A 21,424-nucleotide genomic window follows, 5' to 3' on the forward strand; every position below is an offset into this window, starting at 1 on the left:
AAATAGGTATGAATAACCATCCTAAACAGTGGAATCAGTAAATCCTTGTTACAGTTCTTGAGTTAGTAAATACAAGTATAGCATACTATTAAGACAGCATAAAATCTACTACTACACCTAAAGTGTACTACCATAGTATGGATAGATAAGGGGCTATCACTGATGAAACTGCACTCACATTATGAAATAAAAATACTGTTCTCTGAACACAGTTTAAGTCTGTCACCTTGAGTGTCCTTCCAATCCCTTCAACTCACCTTGTCTTCAGAGTCAGAACTTTTCAGTGTTGTGTTACTTAGTGATTCTGATGTGGCTGCAGAATCTGGAGGGATATTTACACCATTGGTGCCACTGCTGAGAACTGCAATAAGGAACAAGAAAATGACATAAGTTCTCTAGGTATTTAGATTGTCCTAGAAGTAGAAAGTTTTCTATAGCAAATTGCATTCTGTTTTCTTGTGTAAGTCCATGAAGCATTGCAACGTAAGCTACAGAATTCCCATAGTATTTTGCAAGAGACATGAGGACTACAATTTGGCAATTCTTAGCAGAATCAAAGTTCCAAACACAGAAGACCAAGGCAGCAAAAAGTCACTTCATCTACAAAAACACTGCAGAGACTTCAACACGTACAACTTCAAGCAACCACCTGCTTCAATCTAATGCTATTCACAGCCAGCAGGGCTCCTCTTTGGACTGATCTAGCTACTTACATACTGGACTCCCACTGAAAATTTGTACCCCAACATTAAGTCCTCTGTAGAGCCCAATCTGTGCCAACAGGCATGCTGAGAAATCAAGCTAGAAATGTTTGGTTCTATGCCAGATTCAGCATTAACTGAAGTAACTTCTGTTTCAGTTCAACTGACCTTCCAAACAAAAGGTGCTGGGCTGGGGAAAAATAGGAGTTTAGGAGACGTGGACACCTTGAACAGCTTTTATTTTTGCTTTAACTTCCAGTTTTCAGTCATGCCTATTTCTATTAGCTATATCAAATTCCAATGTAATACAGTAAGGATAATACAGATGACCAAACTAAGAATTAAAAGTGTATCTCAAAGTCCCAACTCCAAAATGGTCCCCAAGCCTAGAAGCGCTTCCTAGCAATTCAAGCAGTTTACATCATGGTGCAGCCAGCTGAAGGCTACCACTGCTGTTCAACTGATCAGCAGTAGCTCATTACACCATGGTCAATGCTGTCACCCTTAAAATTCTTATTCCAAAAACCAAGCATGGACTACACCAAAGTTAGAGGCCTGGCAATGTCAGACAGTCATCCTATACAAAAACTGAAGGTTCAGCTGTGTTATCCCCTACATAACACAGATAAACATCTTAAATGTTAAGTATCTTTTCTGAAAGGAGAAACCTAGCAAAACAAAGACAGATATTGCGTAAAAACAAACTGCTACACTAAACAGATTTTGCATTTTTGTTCTCCCCCTGCAGCATTCTAGAAAGCAAAAGCATTATTTACCCATCTGTGAGAAAGCTTTTGGCTGTGGTGCCTGTAATACTGCTGGACGTAGCACACTTCGCTGCTGCTCCTTCGGTTTCTGGCTAGGGAGACCTGCAAGTACAAAGTTTTTTCAAGAGTTATAAAACTTTAAAGTTGAAAAATTCAACTTAATTTGATCTTCTCTGTAACTGCTTCCAACAGAACATACAATGGAAACCCAGACATTTAAAAAGCTTCCACCCCTTTTTTTCCCATTCCTCACTCAGCCTCAAAATAGAATTAGTCCCAAATAGAGAAGACAACTTCCTACCTCTAAGAGACACTTTAAAATATATTCTCTACCTTACCCAGGAAAGCATAGAAGGAGAGTTTATGACAATGACTCAGAAATAAAAGCCAAAATGTAAGAGAAATGAACAGTACAGAAGCAATCCTATTTATTCACTGACCTATTACTCAGCTACATGTTCCAAGTCTTTTCTCCTTCTAAGGAGGTAATTTCTGGATACTGGTAAGCGATATTTTTTTTCTGTTCTTCATACAATCACATGCATTGGTAGTGTAATAATCTTACATGTTGTTTCTTTTAACAACCTTTTGGCTTTTGGAATTGACCTGGCCTCTGGTTTGCTACAGTAAGATACACGGCACTACAACTCTTTAATTCCACTCTGATTCAAAAAGCCAACTGAGCTTAAACAACCTAATTAAAAAAACCAAAACACTTAACATCAACTAGAAGGTTATGGCAATCCCAGAAGCTTCAGTTTTCTTCATTGAACAAAAAGATGAAGCCTTGTTCCAATAAATTACCACAACAGAAGTTACTCGTAGCAACTCAGCTGAATATTCTGCAAGTAGTTCAATTTCAGGCCACCCATATTCAAAGGACATGACGACACCCAAAATATAACAACTATCTTAAGTTCAAACATTCATATGTCAGCTCAGAAAACCTTGTTCTTTTCTAAATTTACTACTCTCCCTGCAAACGAAATAAACAATTTCTATTTATATGTAACAAATAACTTTTTACTCTCTCTCTCTCCTGAGGAGCTGTAATATTGATGTCTTTCCCACACTGGCTAGGTCTACATCAGCAAACAGGAAACTCTGAGGCAAACCATACAGCCCAACTATACAGCAGAACAGGTAGGATCAAGGACCCGACACCCACGCTATTGTCAAGAGCCAGGGAGAGGAGGAAGTGGGGAGTAAGCAATGTTTCAGACTTTGCTCTAGCCTGGTGCCCGACTGCGTGCCCATCAATGGCTAGAGCTTGTTCAGCACACTCCTGGAGCACCCCTTTTGCTCCAGTTTGCTACCAAAGCAACTGAGTTCATGGAGCCCAGGACTACTCTTAAGAACTGAATCAAAGCATGCTAAGCAGAGACAACTGGGAGATACATTTCAGAAATGCATGACCGATCCAAGCCAAAATGTGGATGTGCCTATGTACATTACACAGTGCATGTGGGCATAACCACTCTGGAGAATACAAGCTTTTTTTTTTGCCTGCATAAACACAGGTATTGTCACCTTCCAGTTACAACAGCAGTTGAGGAAACTCCTAAATAAATAAAATGCTTGAACTGGTTTCTTTGTACAGCTGCAGAAGCTGTTGAACTCACCTGCACTGGGTGCCTGACCATGGATAAGTATTGGTGGCTTCAGCCGGAATCCACTGCTCTTTTCCTCTAGAAGCAAAATAGAAAATTACAAAGATGTAGCTGTAACATACTACATACCTTCAGTCAGTCATAAAATTCCTCATGCTTTCCCCATTGTAACAACCCACAAATTCTATAAACAACCAGAGTCATACAGAGATTCCAAAAGAAGTCTGAATTTTCAGTGATCATGACAGCAAACATACAAAGGCAGAAACACAAACTGTTGCAAGAAAAAAATTCAAAATTGTTTTGCCATTTTCACAAGAGAAACAGAGTTCATTCTGTGAAGGACTTCGAGTTTTAACAGAGGTACTTAATAGAGGTTTTAAGGGAGAATCAAACTAAAGAAAGGACAAAAGTATGGCTGAACACAACAGCTGCTAACAAGCACCCAACTGCTAATTATAATAAATTAAGTTAAGCCTCATTGCTTAATATTAGTTTCTTGTAATTCCTTTAGATTTTACCTTATGCTTTTATCATACGAAGGTAAAGAAATTCCTTTGCTTGTACTCACTACAGTTAAGGCTTTTAGATAAAACATCAAAATCTCAAAAAAACTAATACTCACAAATCCTACAAAACGAGTTCCTAAGAACTTGCGAGGTATAATATAAAATGTTTCTTTTTAGGGGCATAATGGCAGTGCTCAGAATAAGACAGCTCAGCACCTTACCATCTTGCTGTACTTCACTATTCTCATGCCTTTTAAGCACAGCAATGTGCTATACAGCAATACCAACCCAGCCAAACCACAGAGCAATGATGATTAACACAATAAGCAGTACTGTCACAGGGTTCACAGGTCACGGTTAAACACCATCATGACCATAGATTATGGCTAATTTGATTTTCAGTATCAAAAAAACAGTATACAAAGTAGATAAGTGAAAATTTCCCTTAAATTTTACCTTGAGATTAACAGGTGTGAACAGAGTCATATTGCAGTCTTGCACCACCAATTCCAAAGCATTTAAGAATTTTGGTATTTATTTTAACTACCTACAGCAGGCATGAAATCAAGCAACAAAGTGAGCAAGAGAACAGCTGTGAGATCAGGACCATCACCACTTCCATTCTCCCAGATAGGGTCTTACTTCTGAAGTATCAGACCACTTTGGATTGTGACAGCCTGACAGCAGTTTGCTGAGAAACAGCAGAAAAATGAAGAAGCTCACCTGGTTCTGAGTCAGAATTGCCCATAGAGGGTTCACAGAAGCTTGATGGCATAAAGACGTTGTTCTTTGTTACTGCAGTCAAGGAAAAAGCAAAATAAAGATAAGTTGTGTGTGTTGTTCTTGATTATAAACACCATTCCCAGACATATCAAGACTGCAAACTGAAAACAATTTTTCTAGTTATTTGGTATGTTTACTTTAAGTTTTTCTTTCTTCTGAACTAAAACAGTATTACAGCCACAGAAGTAAACAGGTCATTGTCCATAAAATCCCCTTAGTTTTCACAGTGGTTTTTTCCACCCTTTGCTGAGACCTGGAGAAGCGAGTAATAAGGAGTTTGGTTGAGGCCCTGTTCAGCAGCCCAAGTACTTTTGGTGTTGTACAACAAATCACAGACAAGGCACTTTATGAAATACAACTATCAGAGCACGATGCATCAAAAATTACAAGGCAACAACAGTAGGTTAGGGATTTTGTCTCCAATGGATCATCTTGCATGAGGTAAAGTATAACAATATTTATCAGCTCTTTTAGCTTTTATGAGGCTGTGGAAGAAGATTAAGCACATTGAAAAGATAAAGGAAACTCATCTCAACACTGATATATTCAAAGATGCAGCACTTGTCTTTTGTATTTAAGTTTCAGATTTTTGTTTTCATATTTGCTTCTTGCCTTTAATTCCATCTTCTCTCTTTCTATTATGGTCTGCCTTAAGCTTAAACATGATGTAGTTTTCATATAAGCAAAATTTCCCTACCCTTGAAAGAAACGTAACCCCACAAAAAAATTTAACAGGTTTGGAAAGTGAAAGACTTTCTGTAAACTGAGGCCATCAAACACTGTTAGCAATGTTCAAAGAAGCCTTTATGGAAGTTGCAATGCCAATTAAAGTTGTCACTGCTTGACAACACACATCAGGAGAGAACAAGGGAGTCAAACAGGAAATAAAGGACCACCACCCAAAGTGCATTAGCCAAGCAGATGCTGAGAAAGTATACTGGACTCCTAAAACATCCAGTATTTAACCATAGATCATAGACTCATAGAATCGTTAAGGTTGGAAAAGACCCTTAAGATCATCGAGTCCAACCGCTAATTCATCAATGCCAAGTCCACCACTAAACCATATCCTCAAGCACCATGTCCACCCTTCTTTTAAATGCCTCCAGGGATGGAGGCTCAACCACCTCCCTGGGCAGCCTGTTCCAATGTTTGAAAACCCTTTCGGTGAAGAAGTTTTTCCTAATATCCAACCTAAACTTCCCCTTTCTCCTAGGTCAAGGCGGTAAGCTCTCCTTTTTTTCTTGAGTTCCAGCCAAAGCTCACTATTCAGCCAAGCCAGTCTTCTCCCCCGCCTGCTCGACTTATGGTACATGGGGACGGCCTGCTCCTGCACCTTTGAGACTTCCTTCTTTAATAACATCCAGCCTTCCTGGACTCCTTTGCCCTTCAGGACTGCCTCCCAAGGGACTCTGTTAACCAGTCGCCTTAACAATCCAAAGTCTGCCCTTCTGAAGTTCAGGGTAGTGGTTTTGCTGACCCTCTTCCTTACTTCTCCAAGAATCGAGAACTGTATCATGTCATGGTCGCTGAGCCCAAGACAGCCTCCAACCACCACATCACCCACCAGGCCTTCTCTGTTCATAAACAGCAGGTCCAGCGGGGCACCTCCCCTGGTTGGCTCGCTCACCAGCTGCGTCAGGAAGTTATCTCCCACAGTCTCCAGGAACCTCCGAGACTGCTTTCTCTCTGCTGTGTTGTATTTCCAGCAGATATCTGGTAAGTTGAAGTCTCCCATGAAAACAAGGGCTAGAGATTGTGAGACTTCAGCCAACTGCTTGTAGAGTACTTCATCTGTCTCCTCATCCTGGTTGGGTGGTCTATAACAGACTCCCACCAGGATGTCTGCCTTATTGGCCTTCCCCTGATCCTTACCCATAAGCACTCAACCTTATTACCATCGTTCAGTTCTAGACAGTCAAAACACTCTCTAACATACAAGGCTACCCCTCCACCTCTCCTTCCTTGCCTGTCCCTTCTAAAGAGCTTGTAGACATCCATTGCAGCGCTCCAGTTGTATGAGTCATTCTACCATGCTTCCATGATGGCGACCACATCATAGTTTCCCTGGCACGCAATGCCTGCCAGCTCCTCCTGTTTATTGCCCATGCTGCGTGCATTGGTGTAAATGCACTTCAGTTGATCTATGAAGCTCTTCTCCAACACAGGCATGCCACCCCCCAGGCTCATCCCTAGCAGGCCTGGTTTTATCCCCTTCCCCCTTCGTATCTAGTTTAAAGTGCTCTCAATGAAGCCTGCTAACTCCTGAGCCAGAATCCTTTTCCCCCTTTGCGACAGGTGAACCCCATCTGTCTCCAGCAGGCCTGGTGCCATATAAACTGCCCCATGATCAAAAAAAACCAAAATTCCACTGCTGGCACCAGCCTCTGAGCCATGTGTTAATGAGATGGGACTTGCTGTTCCTTTCCGTATGTCTTCCGGCTACCGATGGGATGGAGAACACTTCCTGCGCTCCTGAGCTTTCAAGTAATCGCCCCAGTTCTCTAAAGTCCCTTTTGATTGTCTTTGCATCTCTCATCACCGCCGACCTGAACAACCACTAGCGGATAATAATCGGATCCTTTTACCAGCCTAGGGAGCTTCCTGGTAATGTCTCTTATCCTTGCCCCAGGGAGGCAGCAGACTTCCCTACGGGATGGGTCCGGTCAGCATATCGGGCCCTCTGTTCCCCTCAGAAGGGAGTCGCCTACGACAATTACCCTTCTTTTATTCTTACCAGTGGCCATTGTAATGCATGGGGCTGACTGGTTCCCCATAGTCAACCCCTTGGGTGGATCACTGTGTCTTCGTCCTCCTGGCCCTCAGGTTCCAGAGCCCCATACCTATTGTGTAAGGGCACCTGGGGGGGAAGTTGGCCGGGAGAGGATTCGCCTACTGCACCAAGCACGGATCTGCATCCATCTTCCGCCTCTTGGGTCCCCTCCCTCTGCCTGGCGGCACGAGGGCAGGGGAGCCACTCCTTCTCTTGATGCTTCTATCTGGTGCGCTTGTCTCAGGGATGGTAGGGAGTGGCTCCACCAGTCTATCTCCCTCTTGCATTCCCTGATACTCCTCAGTCTTGCAACTTCTTCTTTCAGCTCTGCCACCATGCTGAGCAGATCCTCCACCTGACTCACACCTCACGTGAGTCCTGTCTCAGGAGCCCTCCATGACTGGAGCAAGTCTCTGGCACTCCCTGCAGCCAGAGACCTGGATGGCTGCATGTTTTAGCGGGAGTTCTGTCTGCATTGCCACATGCCTCCTGGCGATAGCTCTTGTCCGAGTGGAGACCATGGCTAAGTCTTTTCCAGTAGAGCATAAGAGAGCCAAATTAATTTTTTTCCTCCACTTAAAAAAACCTGAGATTTTAGAGATTCTAATCTCCGAAGATAAAGGCATTACAGACTAGAAGAGCTAGTGGTTACCGGTAACCCGTTACAGGAGTATAAGGTCCAGTAAATAAGGAAGCCCCAAACAAGCTATACACATTCTGTTACCCTAACAGAAAGTCTACGAGCAGAAAGCCCTATGCGCTGTTTTTGTGCAGCCAGTGTTCTTTCACTAGGAGTGATCAGCAGGTAGACAGTAGCACCGCTGCTACCCTGAACCATACCCAGTTAACAGGGCTACACCTTGAACCCCGCTTAGTTGCACGCCAGAAGATCTAGATCTTAAGGGACTCCTCCCCTGACTAGCACCAGCAGTATGAAATGAGACTCCTGTGCCCATAGAATATCAGCAACTAAATTTTGAATTCCAGAGTCACTTATTTCTTTACAATTAAAAGCAAAATAACTAGGTTTTCATCTTTTAGTCATGCTTCCCAAATGTGCTGTATGTAGAGGAATATTTTTTATTGTTCTCTCCTTTACCATTTTTCTCATCTCCTTTATTTCAACTCAGATGACAGAAACGAAGTAGCAAAGTCCCCAAACCGGCCCCAAGCACTGACACATCTTAACTAAAATACTTCTAGACCAAAGCTAAAAGCTTCCTGTTGTCTGTGAAGAGAGAAGGCATAAATTTTAGAGGCCGATCCTGTGGGTGAACACAAACATCAAACACGACCATTCCCACGTATGTGAATTGCAAGAATTTACCCATAGCCTTCCCAGTGATTTTGCTGCCCTGACTGTATACGCAAACAGGCAGCGGTCATTCTCTCTTGCATTTCCCAGGTGAGAACGTTGCTGAAATGCACTGAATCCTCTCCACTTCAAAAGGAATGGGAGCAAAGGAGAGGACTAAAACAACTTAAGCATGACCTGAGACTTGGAAGGTTTTTCTGGCAGCAGAATAACTAAGAAAGAGGTAGCATTTATATAGATTTGTCAAGAAGCGACATGATCACAACAAATGAAAAGATTTCTGGTAAATTCTTCAATTTAACAACAGACGATTAAAAGCTCAAACTACAGATATATATAAGCTTACAGATATAGATATATTTTTTTAAAAAAATATATCTATCAACTCCTTTGGGCTTCACTGAATTTGCTAACACAGACCACAGAAAGAGTCAGAGTACATCATTGCTGTGGTCTTAAACCAAGGCACAGCAGACAGTAATAAGACTGCGGATGTGACTGGAAAAAAATTCTAAGAAGGAAACCCACCCCCACCTCTCATAATATTGTAACACTTACCTGACTGAGAAGGAGGAAACTGAGTTAAGGATGAAGTTCTCTCACGCTTTACAGGTGGACAGTAGCTCCCATCCTCTCGATCAGATTCTGTAGAAAAAAGCAGTTAGAGAAAATGCACAAAATCCTGGAGACACAAATGTTCATGTTTTTTAATTTTACAATCAAAATGCTTACCACCTCCATCTTCTGGACTTGATCCATCTGCTGATCTCTGAAATCAGATGACAGCGATAAAACAAAAATCACATACTGAGTATCTCAATCTCTTCAGATACATCCAAACGTTTTAATCATCAGTTTGGAGATTTTCTTGACTGTCAATAATATACACTCAACACAAAGCATTATTTTTATGACTTACATGTAGGCATACTGAGTTTCACCCAAATATTATTAAGTAAGATTAAATTCATTTACAAGTAATATACCTGAAAATTCATATCCAAGCACTTACATCCTTAGAGACTATGCAACAGTTATTACAGTTTTCTATATATCGAAAATCTGAAAATTACAATTTTCAAATATGGTTTGATTTTAAAAATATCATAGAAGTTCCAAGCTCATAATGAACATACCCATTATTTAGGAGTTGACTTCAAAGCACTTTTCCTCGTTACTGTAACTGACATCAGTTCCTTCAACAAGAGGACAGCGTTGAAGGAATGCCTTTCAAAGCACGCTCTATAAACCTACGAGTACTATATTTGGATAGGAATTACCAATGGACAGTCTCCTACCGTCTTCCACAGCACCAGGAACAAACTGGGAAGCATCACAGGCTACCAACTATCACAACATTCAAAAGGCTTTGAACAAATTTTCAAGTATTTTCTGAGGATTTCTAGGTTGGTCTCCTCTACTTGCTCTGCCAGTTCCTCAGCTAATGTAATTTCCCTTGTTCCTGCAAAACATAATCCCACGATGGATTCCTTTCACTATGCACGGTGACTGGGGCAGCATCAGCACCTCCATCTCATTACAAAACCTCCTGACATACTGAACCTTCCCCTTACTCCAACGCTACCCCTTCCTCCTGCTCCAGCCCCAGCACACACAGACAACCCCTTGCCTTCACTGTCTCTCTTCAGAGCTTGGCTGACTTGGGGAGGAGCAGCAGGTCACAGACCAGCCCACCGCAGTCCCACAGTACGCCCTTCCCTGCTGCAACTAGTCCTACTTTGGCATGGGGAACAGGCAGACACACAGGATCGGGCAACACACAACCGGACTGGTTAAGGCTGCACAGGACTATCATCTGAGAGACACACCTTGGATATAAGAATACCAGAAAGTACAAAACTTTCTATTTAGCACTGCGTGTATTCAGAATCTAGACACTGCTGTACTATGAGTATTTCACTCAGTGCTAATAAAAACCCATTTACGCTGCGCTTTGCCTGTGCGATTAAGTTAAAGGGTTTTTCTCGTTTGCTTTACATTAATAGAAAAGGATAGCTACTTCACTAGCTTCCTTGTCAAGTACTTTTGAAACCTTTAGCACAGGGAATAAAAAGCTATTGACAGATCTGGAACACAACCCCCCCCCCCACATATATCTATCAGCCCAGCTGCATTAATACTGTGTTTGATGATCCATGCTCTTCCTACATAATTGGTCAAGTACTCTGCACTACTGGAAGATGATCTTTTAGCAAAAATCCTGAAAGCAAAAGGAAACTATTTGGTAAAAAAATTGCATGAATGGAACACTGCAGATCTCTCTGTGCAAAATCCTTAAAAATTAACAAGTGATTTCCCCCTGAACTTAAACTTCTTAAGCTGTTACTAACATGTACTATATTCAGTAACACAGACAAAAAGAAACCAAACCTTTATAGCACAAGCTTCAAAATTACCACATCATTGTAATTTCATTAACTGATACAAGGACAAATACACCGGCCACTATATTTAGTGGGCAAGGAGCATCAATATCCAAAACCGATTCTGTAAATTACTGATGGCAAAGCAGAGCTAAATATCTGCTCTCTCTTGTTGGGCCAGAGCCAACAGTATGAGATTCAACAAGGCCAAGTGCCGGGTCCTGCATGGGGTGGTTGTGACCCAAGTGCAACGCTACAGGCTTGGGGAGGAGTGGCTGGAAAGCTGCCCGGTGGAGAAGGACCTGGGGGTGTTCGTTGACAGCCGCCTGAACATGAGCCAGCAGTGTGCTCAGGCGGCCAAGAAGGCCAATGGCATCCTGGCTTGTATCAGGAATAGCGTGGCCAGCAGGAGCAGGAAGGTGATAGTGCCCCTGTACTCGGCACTGGTGAGGCCGCACCTCGAGTACTGTGTTCAGTTTTGGGCCCCTCACTACAAGAAGGACATCGAGGTGCTGGAGCGTGTCCAGAGAAGGGCAATGAAGTTGGTGAAGGGTCTGGAGAACAAGTCTTATGAGGAGCGGCTGAGGGAGCTGGGGTTGTTTAGTCTGGAGAAGAGGAGGCTGAGGGGAGACCTTATCGCTCTCTACAACTACCTGAAAGGAGGTTGTAGCGAGGCAGGGGTCGGTCTCTTCTCCCTAGTAACAAGCGATAGGACGAGAGGAAATGGCCTCAAGCTGCGCCAGGGGAAGTTTAGGTTGGATATTAGGAAAAACTTCTTCACCGAAAGGGTTGTCAAACATTGGAACAGGCTGCCCAGGGAGGTGGTTGAGCCTCCATCCCTGGAGGCATTTAAAAGAAGGGTAGACGTGGTGCTTGAGGATATGGTTTAGTGGTGGACTTGGTAGTGATAGGTTAGCGGTTGGACTCGATGATCTTAAGGGTCTCTTCCAACCTTAACGATTCTATGATTTCCATGCTTCCTAGGCCAAGAGTTTTAGAAGATTAAGGCTATGCAAGAGCCACATGACAAGCGTTACAGCAGTTACTGACATTGCCAGCCCTAGTCAAAGTATGCACTGCACATGAAAAAGGACTTCCCTTTCTCTCAAATGTCTTTTTTCCTACATTTAGATAACACCTTGATCATTTGCTTTGCTACCTCCCATCCTTACCCATTCACACACTGCTTCCACTGTCAATTACTGCTTGGGGAAGTTGGGACAGACCTTGCAAATAACTCCTACCAGAAAAATGCATCAACAGATTTAAATCTTCCATAGACTCAGGAATTTAAAGGGCAGGGAAGAAAAAAGTCATAATCCCTTAGGTTGATGCCCAAGCAGACAGGCCAAAGAACCTCATTTATGTTTACCTCGGTACCAAAACTCCCACCTGAGCATTTAATATATTCAGGTTCAATTTTCTGTTTTCAGATGAATGAGAATATGCATGAGTGTGCTGGTTTTGGCTGAGAATGGGTTAATTCTCCTCACTGTAGTGCCTGTGGTGGTCAGGGACCTTTCCAGCTTCCCATGCTCTGCCACATGGGCAGGAGGCCAGGAGGGGCAGGGCCACGGCCAGGGCAGCTGACCCCGACTGGCCAATGGGATGTTCATTCCATACCATGTGACACCACAACCAGTATATTAAGGGGGGCAGTTGGCACACAGGGGGGCAGTTGTGGCTCAGGGACTGGCAGCGTCAGGTCAGCAGGCTGTAAGCGACTGCGTCACATACAGTTTGTTTCAGTGGTTCGTTCCCCCTCCCAGCCCTGGGTTTTGCACCTCTCATTGTTTTCCTTTCCATTGCGTTTTTATTGGTGTTTTTTTCATTTTAATTATTAAACTGTTCTTATCTCAACCCACAAGCATTACCTTTCTGCTTCTCTCCCCCATCCCACCAGTGGGGGAGTGAGCGAGCGACTGTGTGGAGCAGAGTTACCAGCTGAACCACGAGTTACTCCACTGCAGTGTTACCAACACTACTGGGGACTGTTTTAATTTTGTTATACCTGGCATCCAGTAAAAGACAAACCACTCTGTTTCCTGGCTTTTATTAAAAAACTTGCTGTCCATATTCACTCCCCACTCCTTGGGCATTCACCTGTCAGGTCTCCTCAACCTTGGATAAAACCCAAGTTTTCTCACTATAATGCTTTCACTAATGACCAATTTGCTCTTACAGATATTGAAAAATATTCCTAACTCCATCATTAGAAGAAAGGCTTTCATGGAAATAAAGCTGTATGCACATGATCTACTGAAGCCTGATTTCCCACAGATCCTACCTAGATGACAAACAGCATGGAATAGCCTGCAGTGAGAAGTCAAATGCTTGAGGCAGTGAGATGTTTTCTCTTCCCTACTCTACCTCAACCCATAGGGAAATCCAGAGCCAAGATCTCCATATCTCTCAGCATCTTTGGCCAAACCTGACAGAGCTGAAGGTGGATGGCACCTTCAAAGGGGGTAAGGGTACACCAGTACGGTGTAGTAGCGTAAGCTTCATTTTCTTATGAAGCCACACTAAAGTTACCACTGCCAGCCAGAAGTTGCTTACCAGTGGTGCTTATTCTGAAGAAGCTGGAGACACCAGACAAAAATAGGGGGAATATATGCATGTGTGCTGGTTTTGGTTGAGAAGGGGTTAATTCTCCTCACTGCGGGGGTCAGCTACCTTTCCAGCTTCCCATGCTCTGACAAATGGCAGGAGGCTGGGAGGGGCAGGGCCATGGTTGGGGCGGCTGACCCCAACTGGCCAAAGGCATGTTCATTCCATACCATGTGACACCATGACCAGTATATTGGGGGGGGGGGGGGGGGGGGCAGGGGCAGGTTGCAGCTCAGAAGCGGCACAGCATCGGGTCGGCGGACAGCTGCGGCACGTGCAGTTCGTTTCAGCGGTTCGTTCCCCCTCTCCCCTCCCTTCCCCCTCCCCCGGGGCTTTGTGCCTCTTGTTGTTCTCCTTTACATTGCATTTTTGTTGTTGTTTCTTTTAATTTTAATTATTAACCTGTTCTTATCCCAACCCACGAGCATTACCCTTCTGATTCTCTCCCCCATCTACCAGTGGGGGAGTGAGCGAGCGACTGTGTGGGGCTGAGCTGCCGCTAAACCACGACAGTCTTTTGGTGCCCAACGTGGGGCTCAAGGGTTGGAGATAACAACAGCTGCTGGTCACAGCACCATGTTGTCCTTTTTACAGTTGGTGTTAAAGATTGGTGTTGGTTTGTTTAGTCTGCTGTGTTCTGCTGTGATTAACATTTTGCCTATGAGATTTGTTATGCAAACACTGGTTTCCAGCTTTATCTGGTATTTGGGGTTTTTGCTGAAACCCTTACTGTACTTTGGAACCCACCTTGCTGAGGCAATTAGCAATTATACCTCCTCCTCGGAGAGATTTTATATGGAGGAAATACAGAATAGTACCTTTGCAACTTTGTTCTATGATGTCTGTGCCTTTGTTACAACAACCTTTTTGTATCTTGAACATCCTTGGGTGGTTAAGGTGCACTTACTGTTACTTTTTGGGCATGTTGTTTTGGTTTTGACTAAGCAACTTAAGAATATCACCCAGAAATCTGCCCCGAGGCTTGATAGTTACGAGTGGCAGGGCATGTGGGATAGCATGGGCAAGTACCTAGGGCAGTGGGCACCCCCAGTGTTTTGGAGTTTCCCCCCCGAACAAGTGCAGAATCCTGAAAAACTAGTAGAATATTTGGAGGAAGTATGTTGTTATGCTGGGAACTCCAGAGAGACACAGATAACTGCAACATGCTGGGGTCTGGCCCATGCATACTGAGCCCTACTCAACAGTATTCAGTGCTCCCAGGGGGAAGAGAAGGTCTCTGGATTGAAATGCAAAGTGACTGGCACTGTAGACAATCCAGCCCTGACAACAGGCACTGCAGCCACTCAAACCCCCACAACAAGTACCGGAGCTGGCTCAGAAAATAAACCCGTACCAGTATCAGTTGCCCCCATACACAAGACGAAATATTGGAAGTGGACATCAACTCATTTAGAACGGGATGATGAAGAACCAGGGCCATCACGGGGAGAGGAAGAAGAAGTAATAAATGAAATAGAGACCACCCGATCCCTGTCCTTGAGCGAGTTGCGAGATATGTGAAAAGATTATAGCCGTAGTTCAGGTGAGCACACTGTCACCTGGCTGCTCCGATGCTGGGATAATGGGGCCAGTAGCCTGGAACTAGAGGGAAAAGAAGCCAAACAATTGGGATCCCTTTCTGGGGAAGGGGGCGTTGACAAAGCAATTGGAAAAAAAACCACAAGCCCTCAGCCTCTGGAGGCGACTCCTGTCTGGAGTGAAGGAAAGGTATCCCTTTAAAGAAGATGTTACATATCGCCCAGGAAAATGGACAACCATGGAGAAAGGCATCCAGTATCTAAGGGAATTAGCTGTGTTTGAGGTGATTTATGGTGACCTGGACGATCAACGGTCATCCAAAGATCCAGATGAAGCCGAGTGCACACGACGCACGTGGCGGAAGTTTGTACGGAGCGCACCATCCTCACATGCAAACTCATTGGCAGTGATGTCCTGGAAAGATGACGAGACACCAATGGTGGCAGAGGTGATTGATAGACTCCGGGATTACGACACAAATACCTCTTCCTCGCTAGTCTCTGCTGTGGAGAAACTATCCCAAGAGGTCCAGCAACTCAAAGAAGATCTGTCCTGCTCCCCACCTCGACAGAGCAGTGTCTCAGCTGTTAGGAATAAGCGTCCTTTGGCTCAAAGGAGGGGATACACACCACGGGCCACCCTATGGTTCTACCTGCGTGACCACGGAGAGGACATGATGAGGCCTACTTCGACCCTACAGGCACGAGTACATGAACTGCAAGGAAGAACAGTCACTCAGGGAGGCTCTTCCAGGAAAGCTGCTGCTCCAGTTTCCAGCGAGCAAGTCCCCAGACAGAGGAGTAGAAGCGCAGATTTTATTTCTAAGTGTAATAGAGGGACTCCCGATTCACATTTACAGGAAGTGAGTTGTGACTGCCATGATCAGGACTAGAGGGGCCCTGCCTCCAGCCGGGTGGAGGAAAGGGATAACCGGGCTGACTGGACTGTGTGGATCCGATGGCCTGGCACATCCGACCCACAGGAGTACAAAGCTTTAGTGGACACCGGCGCACAGTGCACCTTAATGCCATCAAACTATATAGGGGCAGAACCCATCAGCATTGCTGGAGTGACAGGGGGATCCCAAGACCTAACTGTATTGGAGGCCGAAGTGAGCCTAACTGGCAATGAGTGGCAGAAGCACCCCATTGTGACTGGCCCAGAGGCTCCGTGCATCCTTGGCATAGACTACCTCAGGAGAGGGTATTTCAAGGATCCAAAAGGGTACAAGTGGGCTTTTGGTGTAGCTGCCTTGGAGATGGAGAAAACTAAACAGCTGTCTACCTTGCCCGGTCTCTCAAAGGACCCTTCTGTGGTGGGGTTGCTGAAGGTCAAAGAACAACAGGTGCCAATCGCCACCACAACAGTGCATCGGCGGCAATATCGCACCAACAGAGACGCTCTGATTCCCATCCATAAACTCATTCACCAACTGAGGAGCCAAGGAGTGATCAGTAAGACCCACTCACCCTTTAACAGTCCCATATGGCCAGTGCGGAAGTCAAACGGAGAGTGGAGGCTAACAGTAGACTATCGTGGCCTGAACGAAGTATTGCCACCACTGAGTGAAGCTGTGCCAGACATGCTAGAACTTCAATACGAACTGGAGTCCAAGGCAGCCAAGTGGTATGCCACAACTGATACTGCTAATGCATTCTTCTCAATCCCTCTGGCAGCAGAGTGCAGGCCACAGTTTGCTTTCACATGGAGGAGTGTCCAGTACACCTGGAAGTGATTGCCCCAGGGGTGGAAACACAGTCCTACCATTTGCCATGGGCTGATTCAGACTGTACTGGAACAGGGAGAAGCTCCAGAACACCTTCAATTCATTGATGACATCATTGTGTGGGGCAACACAGCGGAAGAAGGTTTTGAGAAAGGAGAGAAAATAGTCCAAATCCTTCTGAAAGCTGGTTTTGCCATAAAACAAAGTAAGGTTAAGGGACCCGCACAAGAGATCCAGTTCTTAGGCATCAAATGGCAAGGTGGACGTCATCAGATTCCAGTGGATGTGATCAGCAAAATAACAGCCATGTCTCCACCAACTAGCAAAAAGGAAACACAAGCTTTCTTGGGCGTTGTGGGTTTTTGGAGAATGCATATTCCACACTACAGTCTGATCATAAGCCCTCTCTATCAAGTGACCTGGAAAAAGAATGATTTCAAATGGAGCCCTGAGCAACGACAAGCCTTTGAACAGATTAAACAAGAAATAGTTCATGCAGTAGCTCTTGGGCCAGTCCGGGCAGGACAAGATGTAAAAAATGTGCTCTACACTGCAGCCGGGGAGAATGGCCCTACGTGGAGCCTCTGGCAGAAAGCACATGGGGAGACCCGGGGTCAACCCCTAGGGTTTTGGAGTCAGGGATACAGAAGGTCCGAAGCCCGCTATACTCCAACTGAAAGAGAGATATTGGCAGCATATGAAGGGGTCCGAGCTGCTTCAGAAGTGGTTGGTACTGAGGCACAGTTGCTCCTGGCACCCCAACTGCCAGTGCTGGGCTGGATGTTCAAAGGAAACATCCCCTCTACACACCATGCAACTGATGCTACGCGGAGTAAATGGGTTGCGCTGATCACCCAGCGGGCTCGAGTAGGAAACCCCAGTCGCCCAGGAATCTTGGAAGTGATTATGGACTGGCCAGAAGGCAAAGATTTTGGATTATCACCAGAGGAGGAGGTGACACTTGCTGAAGAAGCCCCACTCTATAACAAACTGCCAGAAGATGAGAAGCAGTATGCCCGGTTCACTGATGGGTCCTGTCGCCTTGTGGGAAAGCACCGGAGATGGAAGGCTGCTGTATGGAGTCCTACACGACAAGTAGCAGAAACTGCTGAAGGAGAAGGTGAATTGAGCCAGTTTGCAGAGGTAAAGGCCATCCAGCTGGCCTTAGACATTGCTGAACGGGAAAAGTGGCCAGTGCTCTATCTCTATACTGACTGATAGTGGCAAATGCCCTGTGGGGCTGGCTGCAGCAGTGGAAGCAAAGCAACTGGCAGCGCAGAGGCAAACCCATCTGGGCTGCCGCACTGTGGCAAGATATTGCTGCCTGGGTAGAGAACCTGGTTGTAAAAGTATGTCATGTGGATGCTCACGTCCCCAAGAGTCGGGCCACTGAAGAACATCGGAACATCAAGGGAGAGATGCAACATACAGGTGGGCTCGTGATCGAGGGGTGGACTTGACCATGGATATTATTGCACAGGTTATCCACGAATGTGACACATGTGCTGCAGTCAAGCAAGCAAAGCGGGTAAAGCCTCTGTGGTATGGGGGACGATGGCTGAAATATAAATATGGGGAGGCCTGGCAAATTGACTATATCACACTCCCACAGACCCGCCAAGGCAAGCGCCATGTGCTTACAATGGTAGAAACAACGACTGGTTGGCTGGAAACATATTCTGTCCCCCACGCCACTGCCCGGAACACTATCCTGGGTCTTGAGAAACAAGTCCTGTGGCAACATGGCACCCCAGAGAGAATTGAGTCAGACAACGGGACTCATTTCCGAAATAGCCTCATAGACACCTGGGCCAAAGAGCACGGCATTGAGTGGGTGTATCACATCCCCTATCACGCACCAGCCTCTGGGAAAGTTGAAAGATAGAATGGACTGTTAAAAACTACACTGAGAGCAATGGGGGGGTGGAACATTCAAGCACTGGGATACACATTTAGCAAAAGCCACGTGGTTAGTCAACACGAGGGGATCTGCCAATCGAGCTGGCCCTGCCCAGTCAGAAATCCTACATACTGTGGAAGGGGATATAGTCCCTGTAGTGCACGTTAAAAATATGCTGGGCAAAACAGTCTGGGTTCTTCCTGCTTCAGGCAAAGGCAAACCCATTCATGGGATTGCTTTTGCTCGAGGACCTGGGTGCACTTGGTGGGTGATGCAGGAGGATGGAGAAGTCCGATGCGTGCCTCAAGGGGATTTGATTTTGGGCCAAAACAGCCAATGAACTGAATGGCACAATGTGAACTCCTATATAATATTGTGTGTCACCTCTGTGTTGTATCAATGATATCAGAGTACGAGCCTCCCAACCCATGGAAGATCAACTATGAAACAAGCCGTGCAGTAGTGATGGAACGATGGCTGACTCGGTATGCAGCAACCCAACGCCACACACCATCTCTCCCACCCTGAAAGACTGATACGGCAGATGGAGCCCAGAGTCATGGACTGGGTGAACTCAATGGACATTTTAATGGACATTTTACAGGGAAGGTCATGAACTAAGGGAATGATGTCTGTGTATTATGTTAAAGGATGGGAAGGGGAGGGGTGGTGGCTGGTAAGGCTCTATTGCATCATATGGGACCTGGGCATGGCATAAATTGTATGGAATAAGGGGTGGAGAATGTGCTGGTTTTGGCTGAGAGGGGGTTAATTCTCCTCACTGTGGGGGTCGGCTACCTTTCCAGCTTCCCATGCTCTGCCGCGTGGCGGGGTGGGGGGGCTGGGAGGGGCAGGGCCGTGGTGGGGACGGCTGACCCCGACTGGCCAATGGCAGGTTCATTCCATACCATGTGACACCATGACCAGTATATTGGGGGGGCAGGTTGTGGCTCAGAAGCGGCGCGGCATTGGGTCGGTGGGCGGCTGCGTCACGTGCAGTTCGTTTCGGCGGTTCGTTCCCCCTCCCCCGGGGCTTTGCGCCTCTCGTTCTCCTTTACATTGCATTTCTCTTGTTGTTTCTTTTAATTTTCATTATTAAACTGTTCTTATCCCAACCCATGAGCGTTACCCTTCTGATTCTCTCCCCCATCTACCGGTAGGGGAGTGAGCGAGCGACTGTGTGGGGCTGAGCTGCTGGCTAAACCACGACAGCATGACTAACAGTTTACCTGACAGACTGGAAAAAGCTATCTGATTACAATTAGTGATCATAACCAGCAGGCCAGCCTTTCCATTTCAGGCCTCTTTCCAGACTCCTCAATCTGTACTATACAGCAGTTGCTGTTTTACACAAGTATACTACACAACAGAAGTGAAAGCCAGGAGCATCTCATCCTATAAGGAGCCATTAAGGTGACTCAACTTCTCTCCATTCGGTTCTTTGAAATTAGAAGCTGAAGAGACACTTAAACCAGTAACATCAAAATCCAACCCACAATGTACTCATTTAAGAACAGAAGCCACTTTTCACTTATTCCCTCCTCCCCTTACTTTTAGAAATCCAGCTACAGAAGCATTACAATTATTTCTAAATAGAGGCTCCCTCAATTCTAACTCATTTCTAGTTAACCAAATTACCTTTTTAAAGGTTACCAACCACTTTTAAAAAGTGCAAATGAAAATAATTAACCATCCCATACTGTAGTGCAAACACTGCTTCTTTACACCCATTACTTCCTCATACAGTTACAACAAACTAACAGAGAACTTACACGAGCTTCGACAAATTTGTCAGTTTGTGTTTATTCACAATAATGAGGAGAAACAGGGAAGGCAAGGGAGATTTCAGGTAAAGCAAAAAAAGGACAACGTAATTAGGTGAAATCTCTAATAAGAGTACACTTACAGTGTTTATCTTTGAAAAATACATTTAAGATGCAAGAAGTCATATATAAAGGGACTTCAGAGCCTGGTACAGCAAGTTTGCAGTCCAGACACTCTGCACATTTATAAGCATTATTGAATTGCTATGGCTGTTGCTTAAAAGCTGTTCCAGAACCTCTTAAACAATGGAGTCCTGCTGGCATGGCTACATGCTGCTCTGGGCTGGCTTGGGTTACCCAGCTCAAAGTCAAGGCATCACAATCAGCTCTGCAAGAGGCCACAGCTCTGGCCATACCATGTTAACATCTTAGCAAAAATACCTGCCTGTGCATGTACAAACAATGCCAAGTAAACAAGAAATATGCAGTGTCTCTTCTTCAGAGCTCAGTCTTAATTCATCTATCCTCCCAAGGTCCTGGAAGGATTACACAAAACGTTCTGCTCCAGCAAAACCAGTATGAGCACTCAAGATGCAAACTTCCATATATTTCAAGGTAAGAGACAGTTTTACTCTAAGAAACTGAGATAATTTGGAGAATGCTTGCCAGCGCATACAGAGGCCAGTTACGCGCCTATACTGGGCACTGCACTATGCCATAAATTTAAGTGAATGGAGTGAAGTTCAAGGATGCATAGATACCTGTTGTGTACAGCCAAGAATTCCTGCATACATTCCCCAACAGCATTTTTGGTTCTTAAATTTCTTTCAGACCTGGATTAACTGGGGTAAGATTTTCTGCTCTTTAAGAACAAGTCTAAGATAACAACTACCTGCTGCAGTTTTCCTGAAAGTCTGAAACTGGCCAAGAGAGCTGAATTAACCAGTAACACTGGCAATTTCAAATGATAGAACACTGACCTAGAAGTCTGTGACTACATTTACCAGCTATATTTTAAAATATTAACCCTTGAAAACTTTAACC

The 21,424-nt window shown here is 45.0% G+C and overlaps 1 protein-coding gene across 6 annotated transcripts in view; it reads right to left on the reverse strand.

Moving 5' to 3' along the window:
* The window catches only part of RANBP3 (RAN binding protein 3), a 59,632-nt gene that overhangs the window by 19,759 nt on the left and 18,449 nt on the right, over positions 1–21,424 (reverse strand). For all 6 annotated transcript variants that reach the window (XM_075077933.1, XM_075077937.1, XM_075077935.1 and 3 more), the window contains 6 exons: positions 9,191–9,227; positions 9,017–9,103; positions 4,311–4,382; positions 3,091–3,156; positions 1,478–1,570; positions 258–361 (listed from right to left, as the gene is read on the reverse strand). In XM_075077933.1, coding sequence (XP_074934034.1) covers positions 258–361; positions 1,478–1,570; positions 3,091–3,156; positions 4,311–4,382; positions 9,017–9,103; positions 9,191–9,227 — 459 coding nt within the window. The remainder of the gene's footprint in view (positions 1–257; positions 362–1,477; positions 1,571–3,090; positions 3,157–4,310; positions 4,383–9,016; positions 9,104–9,190; positions 9,228–21,424) is intronic.

The sequence above is a fragment of the Phalacrocorax aristotelis genome, chromosome W, assembly GCF_949628215.1.
Source record: "Phalacrocorax aristotelis chromosome W, bGulAri2.1, whole genome shotgun sequence".
NCBI classification, from domain to species: domain Eukaryota; kingdom Metazoa; phylum Chordata; class Aves; order Suliformes; family Phalacrocoracidae; genus Phalacrocorax; species Phalacrocorax aristotelis.